The sequence below is a fragment of the Anabrus simplex genome, chromosome 1, assembly GCF_040414725.1.
Source record: "Anabrus simplex isolate iqAnaSimp1 chromosome 1, ASM4041472v1, whole genome shotgun sequence".
NCBI lineage: Eukaryota > Metazoa > Arthropoda > Insecta > Orthoptera > Tettigoniidae > Anabrus > Anabrus simplex.
The window spans coordinates 394,012,040-394,025,871 of record NC_090265.1 but is presented as its reverse complement, the minus strand read 5'-3'; the positions used below and the strand labels follow the sequence as shown (position 1 = coordinate 394,025,871).

Sequence of the window (13,832 nt, the reverse complement as noted above, 5' to 3'; positions counted from 1 at the left end):
CATGAAAACTGTATATTCTGTAAATTTAATTCTATGAAAAATTCTGAACTATGACTGTTGGCATTTACATCTTTAACCAGAAATCATTATTCTACTCTTTAGATCACAGATGCTTTCTGCTGAGGGAGAATTACTTGCCTGAAGTTGGAAAACTGGTAGCTGAACTGAAATATATAACCTACTTGCATTTTGGTCCTCCTTGTGCAGCCACCTCCATGAAATCTTGGTAATTTATCAGCTGATCTTCGTCCGAAGCAGGAGGACTATGGTGGTTTTCAAGTAATACCCATAATGCCTGGAAGAAAAAAAAAACATACTGGTATTACACAATGCATTACCAAGATATTTTACACAAGTTATATGAGGTTCATTTAATGAATAATCAAGTATCTACCTAACAAATTGTTTCTGCACAGTTTTAAAAATCATTATACATCATGCTGAAGTAATTTATTGAAATATTAATTTGGACTATTGTTTGAATACAGCTACAGTAACTTCAATATGATAAAAAGTAAATGTGCATCCTTGTCCTGAGGCGGTGTAGCTCTTTCCAGACAAACGCCTAATGGAGCAAGGGGGTGTACCACATACCAGCCTTCCTGACAATTTTAAGTTTCTGGCAGTACCAGGAATCGAACATGGTCTCAAAGATGGCAGTTAACTATTACACTATGGAGATGGACATTAGTATGCTGTATCTCATATATTCATGTATATATTATATATTTTCATGTAATAATAATAATAATAATAATAATAATAATAATCATCTTCCTGCCAAGTATTGGGCCATGTGTCCCATTACAGTCTTGCATTTTCCCTCCATCTCTTCATTGGATGTCTTACAGATCTTTTTCCTCTGGGTTGGTACCGAAGAATCTCTTTTGGCAATCTGCCAGGTTTCATCCTTTGTATATGACGTTTTCAGCTTTCCTGATAGCTGTAGATGTAGTCAGTTATTGGTTGTACTTTCAGTTCTTATAGCACCTCTTCATTCCTTTTATGGTCCCATTTTGTATACTCTGCTGTACGACGCATGAATGTCATTTCTCGTACTGTAATTTGAGACAAGTATTGAGATCTTAACGTCCATGCTTCAGATCTATAGCAAAGTATTGGTTTAGCTAGGGTATTATAAAGGCTCAATCGAGTATATTTCTGAACAAGTGATGGTTTCATGATGATGATGATGATATAATAATAATAATAATAATAATAATAATAATAATAATAATAATGGCTCTAAGTGTAATGTAAATTACACTATTTGTATTCCTTGTTTAACATACTTACATACATGATCATTATAAACTGTTATACTTTTCAGCATTCAGTCTGCAAGCCTCTGTGAATTTAATAAATGTCGCCACAATCATCTATTTGCAACTAGTGTTGTGGCCTCATTTAGTTCTATACCTCTTATCTTTAAATTGTTAGAAATTAAGTCTAACCATCGTCGTCTTGGTCTCCTTCTACTTTTCTTACCCTCCATACCAGAGTCCATTATTCTCCTAGATAACCTATCCTCTTCCATTCGCCTCACATGACCCCACCACCGAAGACGGTTTATGCGTACAGCTTCATCCATTGAGTTCATTCTTAACTTAACCTTTATATCCTCATTCCAAGTACCCTCCTACCATTGTTCCCACCTGTTTGTACCAGCAATCATTCTCGCAACTTTCATGTCTGTTACTTCTAACTTATGAATAAGATATCCTGAGTCCACCCAGCTTTCGCTCCCGTAAAGCAAAGTTGGTCTGAAAACAGACCGATGTAAAGATAGTTTTGTCTGGGAGACGACTTCCTTCCAACAGAATACTGTTGATCGCAACTGAGAGCTCAAGGCATTAGTTTTACTGCACCCTGATTCAATCAGAAACCACTGTATAAGACCAAGGCTATGCTTATGGAGAAAAAGAAGATTCCTAGGTTTGATATCACCAAACTTAAAGAAGACAATGCAAGTTACCAAGAGAGTCTGAACCAACACATCAATAGGATTAACACCGCTACAAAATAGGACTCACTTCAGGATGCTATAACAGACGCGGCTCAGAAGATGATCCCCAACAGACCTAAAGGAAACAAGCACCCATGGTGGTCTAACGAATGCGATGAGGCTATAGAAACCAGGCGACTAGCATGGCTCAAATGGAACCATCATAAAAACGAAGAAGCCAAATTACAAGCCTTAATTACACAAAGAAAGAGCAACTCCAGCATCATAAGAGGGGCGAAAAGAAAATACAACAAAGAACTGATTAAGCAAGCCGATGAACATTTTGGAAGAAACAACTCTAGAGACTTATACAAAGGTCTAAAACAACAGATGACCCAGTTCACACCCCAAACTTTACATTTCCAGAGAACAGACAGATCACTGTGCCTCAATGATGATGACCGCATCAAGACCCTAGCTGATTATTTCCAAGGACTTTGAATGCTGAAAAACCTGTGCAGCGCCTCCCAGTTAGAGAACCAGCTAACCCGGACACCAAAAACATCCCTCCTCCCACCTACGAAGAAGTGAAAGAGACCATTCAACTTCTCAAGAACAACAAAGCCCCTGGAGAAGACAGAATAGTAGCAGAAATGTTGAAACAAGCTGGTGAGCAAACATTCAGGCAAATACACAAAGTAATCCTGGACATATGGGCTAAGGAAAGGCTCCCAGTGATTGGACATCAGCCGTTATCCACCCAATCCACAAGAAGGGAAGCAAAACAGATCCCAGCAACTATAGAGGAATATCACTCCTTGCAGTATTGTATAAAGTCTTTTCCAAGATTCCAGAATGGCACATAACAAGACAACTGGATAAAGGATTAGGAGAATATCAAGCAGGGTACAGAACTGCAAGGTCTTGTGCTGAACAGATAAAAAATCTGAAGACCATCCTTCAATATATCAAGAAAATATGCCAACAGTGGGTAGCTATCTTTGTCGACATTCAGAGGCATATGGCTCCATGGATAGAATCACACTCTTCAACACCTTAAGAGAACTGGGACTAAACGAAAAAATTAATAGGTTGGTGCAAGCCACCCTGCACAACACCACTTCCAATGTTAAGTTCAGAGGTCAATTATCAGAGAGCTTCACAATTAAAACAGGGGTGAGGCAAGGAGATTGTATCTCATGCATATTATTTAACTGTGTCCTGGAAAAGATCATAAAAGAATGGACCAGGTCATTACCTGAGAACACCAGATTAAGGATGGGGTTTTAAGCAGACAATTTGAGGATTCCATGCCTTGCCTTTGCTGATGACCTTACTTTATTAGCAAACGACATACATGAGACCACTATGCAGCTTCAAACACTGCAATCTGTAGCAGCTAAAGTGGGTCACTTTATAGCAGCTAAAGTGGGTCTCTTTATCACCAACATCAAAGATGCCCCTACAACAATGGGAGTCAGTGATACAAAGCATACATACATACATATCAAGAGAGCTAAAAATGTGAAGTACCTTGGAGAGTGGATAACGGAGGACTTAAGTGAAACGATGGCTCTTGAACAAAGGAAAATCAAATTAGACAAGGCCTACCATGCCCGCAGAAAACTGTATGCCTCCAAGCATTTATTAAAGAATGTAAATCTGAGACACTATAATGCAGTAGTCAGACCATCAGTACTCTATGCAGCAGAATGCCTATCTCTAATTAAAAGGACCCCACTGAGAGCCCTGAAAGTGCAAGAATGGAAATTCCTGAGAAGAATAATAGGGCCAAGTATCCTACCAGATGGAAGGTGATGGTACAAACCCAACAATGAGCTCTACCAGCATCAAGAAAACCTCATAGATGCCATCAGAAGAAAACGTCTGACCTTCTATCGACACCTACATAGAATGGATCCTAGTGGATTATCCCATAAGATCTTCAAGGTTGCTAACAAAGGCAAAGCTACTGGATTTCCCTGGACCAAGCAAGTGGACAAAGATCTTGCAGAGCTTAATATTAATCAAGCCGCCATAACTCACAGGAATGCATACCGTTTAATGGTCAAAACTAAACTAACATAGCCACAAAGGAGCAAGGAATTGGTCAGAGGAGCGCAGGAAAGAATTTGGCAAGAAAATGAAGGAATACTGGGCCAACAGGAAGGCTCAAGAGGCCGTTAAGAACACAATCCAATACGCCAAAAGGGGCAGACAATGACAAAAACACAGCTAGAACACAAGCACCGTGGTCTGCAGATGGCCTAAATGCAAAGAATAATAATAATAATAATAATAATAATAATAATAATAATAATAATAATAATAATAATAATAATAATAATAATAATAATAAGTGTTCTCTCCTACAAACAATAAGCAAACTACCCAGTCTGATGTAAAAGGCACTAAGTCCAGAATACTTCCAAAACAAATGAAAGAAATAATAAAAATTTAAGAAGTGGTGTTAAAAAGTCAAAAAATATTTGTATTAATGTGTAAAAGAAGTTTACAAAGCTTTTAATTAAAAAGTGGGCAAGAAAAACAAGCACTGATATTCTTTTAGTTCTCCAATAAAATGCACATTTGTGAGTGCCCTTTACCTCGGGGCACAGAAATAAATTCAGTGGTTAGGAACAAACAAGATAGACAGCTAATGTTTAAAGAGGAAGCATAGTTAAAGCTGTGTTTAAAAGGAAATCTACATAAAATTTTATAATGGATAGATCAAGTATAAAACAGATGATGTATGCATATTCCACAGCAATAAAAATGAGTACTGAGAGATAACTGCGGTTAGTTTGATAATTAAGAAACTTGTATGTTTCTAGGTGAAAAGGTACAACAAAACGATATATGCAAAGTGCTCTGCCTCTATCCTTGACCTTTGCCATCCAACTTACTAATCATTATAGAATCTGTACACCACTGTTAATGTAACTGCAACATACGGGCCTTGACTGGCATAATTTTAAGCCCTTTTGTTGTCAGTTTTCACTGTACACCATATTTATCTATTAGTGACTTCACCACTGAAAAAAAATAAATAAATAAATAAATAAATAAAAAAAAAAAAAAATAAATAAATAAATAAATAAATAAATAAATAAATAAATAAATAAATAAATAATTTTTTTTGCTAGGGGCTTTACGTCGCATTGACACAGATAGGTCTTATGGCGACGATGGGATAGGAAAGGCCTAGGAGTTGGAAGGAAGCGGCCGTGGCCTTAATTAAGGTACAGCCCCAGCAAAATAAATAAATAAATAAATAAATAAATAAATAAATAAATAAATAAATAAATAACCTCACTAATTATTCAAAAGAATTCCACACTGCAGATAGTTTGCAATGAAGTTTAGTAGGTAAATAATAATAATAATAATAATAATAATAATAATAATAATAATAATAATAATAATAATAATAATAATAATAATAATAATAATGCAACAGGCAATACACTCACAAAGGAACCTGTACACAGCATATATAGATTATCAGGAAGCATTTGACTCAGTTCCTCACTCATGGTTAAAAGAAGTACTTCATTTGTACAAAATCAGTCCTGCCATAATTCATTTTCTTGAAGTTACTATGAACAATTGGAAGACAATGCTCTGCACTTAGACAGAAAATAAATGTATCATGTCCGACACAATTAAAATTGAACGTGGTATATTTCAAGGAGATTCATTAAGTCCTCTGTGGTTCTGCCTTGCAATGAATCCCCTATCCAATCTTCTAAAAGCTATTGGTTTTGGATTTGATATTAAATATAACAATGGGAAACACAGAATATCTCACTTGTTTTATATGGATAATCTGAAAGTGTATGCCCACAACGAAACACAAATGAACACCCTGCTGAATATAATAGACTCTTACTCATCTGATTTGGGAATGACGTTGGGAGTAAAGAAATGTAAGCTGCTAACAATTGAACGTGGTCGGTACACAAACTCCCAGCCATATGAGCTCCATACCGGATCTTTGAGGGAATGACACAAACAGAGACATACAAGTACCTTGGATTTGCTCAGAATACAACTCTGGAGCACAAGAAAATCAAACAGGAACTCACTGATAAATATACATCGAGGTTGCATCAGATTTTGCGCAGCTACCTAAATGCCAAGAACAAAATTAAAGCAATAAACAAGTACGCTATTCCAACCCTTGTTTATTCATTCGGAATTCTGAAATGGTCTGCTACAGAAATAGACAGCATACAAAGAAAAACAAGAACTTTGCTCACCACCTATAGATTACATCATCCCAATTCATGCATGGAAAGGGTCACTCTCATGGGCGCCCGCAGGATATTTTCCAGGGGGGGGGGGGGGGCACATTAAAACAATTTTCTTGAATATAAAATCCAATATAACGTCAGCAACATTAAATTGTTTACAGAAACTTCCAGTTATAACATATGCTAGCTGACTGTCAGTAATTTCAGTTTATGAAATAATCTAGTATGATATTAAACAATTGAACATCAACATCTTTAGAATTCCAGGGGGGGGCAAGTGCCTCCCCTTGCCCCCCCCCTTGCGGGCGCCCATGGTCACTCTCCCACGAAAATCGGGAGGCCGAGGAGTACTGGATCTTCAACTCATGCTCCTGAATCAGATAAAGAACCTACGGAGATACTTCCATAAAAAGCAAGAAAACAGCCTTCTCCATAAAGCTGTAGTACTGGCTGACAAGTACACTGTTCTGTATCCATACAATGCCTCTGACCCACATACAAATCACCAAGTATCCCTGCAGGAGAAAGAAAAGACATGGCGAGAGAAGACCCTCCACGGAAAATACTACAGCAATCTAAACCAACAGAGCATAGACAAGAATGTGTCGTGTATGTGGTTACAAAGTGGGTGCTTATTTGGGGAGACAGAGGGATTTGCAGTTGCTATACAAGACCAAGTAATAGCTACAAACAATTACAAAAAGTACATCATCAAAGACACCAGCGTACTCTCCGACAAATGCAGACGATGCTCCGTTCATCTCGAGACCATCGACCATATCACTGCGGGCTGCCCAGTACTTGCCCCCATAGAATACACGAGACGACACAATCATGTCTCGGGAATCATACACCAGGCACTTGCTCAGGAAAACCAATTCATTCAGGAGCGTATCCCTTATTACAAGTACCATCCAACACCATTCCTGGAGAACGAGTTGATTAAGCTTTATTGGGACACTGCTGTAGTGACAGACAAAACAGTCAACCATAACAGGCCAGACATCATACTGGTAAACAAGAAAACTGAGACGACTTTCATTATTGACATCTCTATCCCCAATGACATCAACATTGACAGGAAGTACAGTGAAAAAATCTCCAAGTACAAAGAACTTGCAGAAGAGATAAAGAGGATCTGGAAGATGAAACTGGTACGAATAGTTCCTGTGATTCTGTCAGTCAACGGCCTCATTCCACACACACTTCACAAGATTCTGCGAGATCTGGGTCTTCCACCGAACATCTACAAAATTATGCAACATTCTGTCCTCCTGTCAACATGCAACATTGTGCGATCGTTCCTCTCGCAAGAATGAAGATCCCGTGATCTACAGTTTTGTATATACCTGTACATGAACGTTTGTATTATAATGTGTAAATACTTTAATTATGTAAGGCACTTGGTGCATCCCGTGCCCCATTACTACCCATATTTCTTGTGGAGAAGTGTATGAATAATAATAATAATAATAATAATAATAATAATAATAATAATAATAATAATAATAATAATAATAATAATAATAATAATAATAATAATAATAATAACAATAATAATAATAACAACAACCTAAATTCAACTAATATCACTCACCCTAATAATAATAATAATAATAATAATAATAATAATAATAATAATAATAATAATAATAATAATAATAATAATAATAATAATAATAATAATAATACTGAAAAACAATGCACAATTCTTGTATTGTCACGTGCTATTGGAAATTGAACCTGGCAACTACAAAATTATAAAAACCGATATTTTGCACATGTCTAGATCAAGCAGACAAAACAGGACAGTCTGAATTTAAAAATGGATGAAGAGTATGAATAGTACCATCAATTTTATTATTAACAGACATGGATCCTATTATGAAGCGCATAAAGAACATTTGAAGCTACAAGAACGCAATGTTCTTTCCACCTGACATTGGGTCTGGGAAAGGAAGAAACAAGAACAATTTGATGCATCCTTTTTACGAGGATATTTATATCTCAAAAACTGAAGATGATAGACGTGAAAATTTAAAAATAAAGCAACATATATTTTTTTGTTTTCGGAAAGTCCAGTTAAGACGGGTGGAGGGCGGGAGAAGAGTGAAGAAGGGGTTGAATTTAGTGATGGGCAGAATCGAATATTTTGCAGAATCGATTACTATGGATCCGAGAACATTTAAGAATCGAAACCTGCATTCGAAACCAAGTTCTCAAATCTATTACTCGAGTAACTGAAATGTAAGCAAGCTCTGGACATCAAGAACAGTTAGTGTCCAGGAAGCGCTTTAATAAAGGCTACTTTGCCGGGCTGAGTGGGTCAGACTATTCAAACACTGGCCTTCTGACCCCAACTTGGCAGGTTCTGTCCTGGCTCAGTGCGGTGGTATTTAAAGGGGCTCAAATACGTCAGCCTCGTGTCAGTAGATTTTCTGGCACGTAAAAGAACTCCTGTGTGACTAAATTCCGGCACCTCGGCGTCTCCGAAAACCGTAAAAGTAGTTAGTGGGACGTAAAGCCAATAACATTATTATTATTATTATTAATAATAATAATAATAATAATAAAGGGTAGTTTTGTATGGTGTATATATTATTTGACGAACAATTAAGAAATTTTAAACTGCAGCTATTTTATATAAATTTGATATTACGCCATTGGTTGTCAAAATGTGTATTTTCATTCTTTTAATCCCTCTCTTCATTCTCTTCTATTTCACCGAGGGACTGGCCGAGTGGGTCAGGGCACGAAGCTGTCAGTTTGCATTCGGGAGAGAGTGGGTTTGAATCCCACCGTCGTCAGGCCTGAAGATGGTTTTCCATGGTTTCCCATTTTCACACCAGGAAAATCCTGGACTGTATCTTAATTAAGGCCACGACCACTTCCCTGCCGCTCCTAGCCGTTTCTTATCCTATCATCGCTGTAACACTTGTGCATGTCGGTGCAACATTAAGCAAATTATGAAAAGAAAAAAAGTTCCTTATAGGAAGTATCTGACTACTAATTAACTAAGCTTTCCTTCCACCCCTGAGGGGTGAGGCGGCCCATCCAGTAGGGAACACCTCATCTCTGGCCAAGAGAGTTGTGGGGTTAAAGGTTGTGTGCTATATGTGGGAGAGGGTAAATGGAGGTGATGGGAATAGGAGATATGATTAGAGGCGTCCTTGCTTGTTTTTTTTTTTTTCTGTGTTCCTAAGAAGTATAAAGAAAGCGAACAATTGATTGTGAGTGATTTGCTTTCCGATAGTGACCTATAACCATTATTACAACTTGCTATTGGCGTAGGCCTATAAGCTCAGTCAGTTTCTATTCGATAACTCTCGTTCTTCCATTTGAGAGAAGCATTCAAATACATGTTAGGTAAATACTTGTATGATGTGCATTACTCTCTTTTCCCCATCAGGAATACAGAGGTAGTTCTGAGTTACGTTCAGAGATGGCGCTATTATTCTCACTGTTCTCGGCTACTGCATAAAGAGAGACCAATGTGTTCTCGCTTTGGGATAATCATTAGTGAATACCTCGAGGGAAAGTATTCGAATACTTTTATTGGGACTCGAGATATCTCGAGAACTTGTAAGAATATTTATATCTCAAAAAATGAAGATGTTATAGACATGAAAATTGGTATCTGAAATCTCCTTTAAAAATAAAGAAACACAAATTTTGTTTTCAGAAAGATCACTTAATGAGACAGGGTGGTGAAGAGAAGTGAAGGAGTTGAATTATTCCTATAAAAATACATATATCTCAAGAATTGAAGATGTTACAGATGTGAAAATTGGTACTAAGAATCTCCTTTAAAAATAAAGAAACACTTTTTTTTTTTTTTTTCGGAAAGTCCACTTAAGATGGGTGGATGGAGGAGGGAGCATGAAGAAGGAGTTGAATTCTTTTGATGAGGATATTTATATCTTAAAAATTGAAGATGTTACAGTTGTTAAAATTGGTATTTTGAATCTCCTTTAAGAACAAAGAAACACATATTTTTTGTTTTCTTTAGAAAATCCAATTAAATGGGGGAAGGGGGTTGAACAGAATTGAAGGAGGAGTTGGATTCATTTTTTTATTATTATTATTATTGAATATCCAAAGCAGTTTGGAACCCTATTATACGTAGCACACTAGGGTTATAATTAAAATGCATATTCAATTTGACAATGAAAATGAATTCATGTATCTAATCGGAGGAAAATGAAGTAGATGAAGTTAATATTTGTAACAGCATGGTTTCTTAAACAAATGATCCTAAGAACAGGAGGCTTACGATCAGTACATTCACAAGGCTTGCTCAGATACCAAAGAGCTGTGGAGGCTACTAAAAAGGAACTGTGGCAGCGCTGCACCAATCTCCTTTCATGCTAATGTGAAATCCATCTCCACGCCCGCAGACATTGCCTCAGCCTTCAGTGACAAATTTAAAGAGAATTTCTCCCAGGCACAATCAGCTGGGGACATGTATATAACCAACACACCCGTACCACCCTTCCCTATCACCAGCCTCTACTTCTCGGATCTTGAGGTACTAGCAAGTTTGAAGAGGATTCGATCCCATGCGGCGAGCGGCCCTGATGAAATACCCAGCCGTATACTCCGTGACTGCGCTGAGTCACTGGCACCATCTCTCTGCGAACTATTCAACCTGTCGCTTCACTGTGGATCACTACCCCAAGATTGGAAGTGTGCTGATGTAGTTCCGATTTTCAAGAAAGGGGACAAAGCACTCATTGACAACTATCAGCCAGTGTCTCTCACATCCCACGTATGTAAATGTATGGAACGACTGGTAGCCTCTAATATACAGGAATACTTCCGGGAAGGTAATCTGCTAAGTGAAAGCCAGCCCGGTTTTCTTCCAGGAAGATCCTGTAATACTTTATTAACAAAGGTTATTGATGAGTGGCAGTTCTCTCTGGAGAAATCTAAAATTGTTCAGGTTGACTGCGTGCCTTTGGACTGGGCTAAAACTTTTGATCAAATCCCTCATGAACGACTTGTTAAAATTAAGACAGATGAATATTAGGGGAAGTGTACTGGCATGGTTGCGGTCATTTCTCGAGGGTCGAACACAACGTGTTGTGTCTGATGGAGTTCGATCATCGACCGTTAAAGTAACCTCAGGAGTATGTCAAGGCACCGTCCTCGGACCTTTATTATTTAATGCATTTGTCTCTGATTTGATGATGATGTTTGTTGTTTAAAGGGGCCTAACATCGAAGGTCATCGGCCCCTAAGTCTCTGATTTACCTAAATGTGTGACCTCAACCATAGCTCAGTACGCTGATGACACTGTAATATACAGGGATATACAATGTGCAGATGATTGTCTGAAGTTACAGTCGGACTTGGACACTATAGCGGTGTGGTATTGCGTCAACGGTCTCAGCATTAATGCTGGCAAATGTAAATACATTCAGTTAAGTAGGTCTCGACACCCAGTAGAATGTATATATAACATTAATAATGTACATATTGAGCGAGTTAAAACTATGCATTTGTTAGGAATAACCATTTCTGAACAACTAAAATGGAACGCGCAAACAGAGGAAGTGAGATGCAAAGCTGCCAGGGTGCTCGGTTTTATGCACAGAAGCCTGCAAGTCGAATGCTATATGGACGGCTTACCTGACACTAGTAAGACCTATACTAACGTATGGTCTACCTGCTTGGCACCCTACCACTGCAGCTAACCTTCACAAACTAGAAGGAATCCAACGTTGCGCTGAACAACTAATTAACAAGAACAGCTGCCCGTCTTCCCTTCCGTCAATCGCCTCTTTGTGTAAACAAAGCGACATCACCTTCTTACACAAGTCCCTCACAGGGGCCATTCACCTTTCACCATTCCCTCGACTCTCCTTATCTTACAGCTCCATCTGTAGAGGCAAAGGGGTGTGTCTTATAACCCCCTTTGCGCGAACTGAGTCCTACAAACTAGGTTTCTTTGCTCGTTCAGCGCGGCTTTGGAACGATCTACCCGCCAACATTAAATGTAGAAATATATATATAGTTAAATGTTATGTTAGGAAGCACATACGGTGAGAAAATGCATGTGAATATGTGGAAGAATGAACAAGGGAGTAAACGGTTGTATAAATGAGAAATATGTATATATTAGGCTATACTTTGTTACTTTACCTGTAAATAGTGTATATGGCTGTTTTACTTTAGGATTTAGGTAATTATTTCAAAGGTCAGGGGGCACCACGTGTAGGGGGCTTGTCCTTTTCCTCTGGCCTTCCATAGATACTGTAAAGGTTTATGGTAAATAAATAAATAATGAATGAATGAATGAATGAATGAATGAATGAATGTTGCGATAATTTAAATGAGAGTTGAAGTCATGCCTTCTTCTTTCAAATGAAGCACATTCAAACAGTAGGTGGTCCACTTTTTGTGAAGATCCACAGACAGACATGTAACCATCAGGACGATTGGTTAAAATCGATGAAAATAATAACCGAATAAACCATAACCAGTTAAAAATTGAGTTATTTCAAAGCTTGGCACCAACATGTTACTTTGCAGGCGGTTGAAAACCTCAGGAAAGAATATATCTCTGGTGACTTGGCCTCTAGTGGAAGAAGTCCAAATGTTGTTCCACTGATGGATTACTTGCTTCTTTATGATGTTTTTAGCGTAGCTAAGTGACGTTTTGTGATAAGTAATTTCCAAATTAGATGCAGCCACTGCTTTTGCCAGAAGATCAGCTTTCTCATTTCCAGGTATTCCACAATGACGGTGAATCCAGTCAAAACAGATGTGCGGATTTTGTTGAGCTGTGGTTCTAATAGCTACAGCTATTGGATTCATATTATATTTGTTATTTATCGCATTCAACGCAACTTGCGAATCACTTAATAACCGAGATTTCTTGTTGTTAGATTTGCACCAATTCGATCATCCACAGTTCAGCCTGGAAAATAGAGCAAGCGGAAGAGAGTTTGTACTGGGATGAGAACACCTCAGAATAATTTTCATGAACAACTAAGGCGCTTCCAACTTTCATTTTATGACGATACATATATCTCAAAAACTGAAGATGTTACAGATGTGAAAATTGGTATTTGGAATCTCCTTTAAAAATAAAGGAACATAATTTTTCTGTATTTGGGAAATCCACTTAAGGGGGTGAAAAGAATTGAAAGAGCACGTGAATTTTTAAAATGAGCATATCTACAGTGTAGCTCAGAAACTTAACATGTTGAAGACAAGAAAATTGGCATTTGGAATGTCCTTTAAAAATACAGGAACATGTATATTTTTGTTTTTGGAAGAGCTACTTAACAGAGGTGAAAAGAAGTAAAAAAGGAGTTGAATTCTTTTTACGAGTATACTTATATCTCAAAAACTTAAGAAGTTACAGACACGGAAATTGGTATATGGAATCTCCTTCAAAATAATGAAACATGTAATTTTTCATGTTTGGAAAATTCACTTAGGTGAGGAGTGGGGGAAAGACTGATAAAGGGGTTGAATTCTTTTTATGGGGATTCTTATATCTCAAAAAATGAAGATGTTACAGACGTGGAAATAGATATTTAGAATCTCTTTTAAAAGTAAAAAAACCGCATTTTCTTTTTCGACTTAAGAGAGGGCAGTTTCTCACATGTTCCAGAGTTAGC

At 37.6% G+C, this 13,832-nt stretch overlaps 1 protein-coding gene across 1 annotated transcript in view; it reads right to left on the bottom strand.

Annotated features, from left to right (window-relative positions):
- The window catches only part of LOC136866509 (serine/threonine-protein phosphatase 2A regulatory subunit B'' subunit gamma), a 94,532-nt gene that overhangs the window by 58,270 nt on the left and 22,430 nt on the right, over window positions 1–13,832 (bottom strand). Inside the window, exon 4 of the mRNA XM_067143549.2 lies at window positions 183–295. Within this exon, the coding sequence (XP_066999650.1) occupies window positions 183–295 (113 nt within the window). The remainder of the gene's footprint in view (window positions 1–182; window positions 296–13,832) is intronic.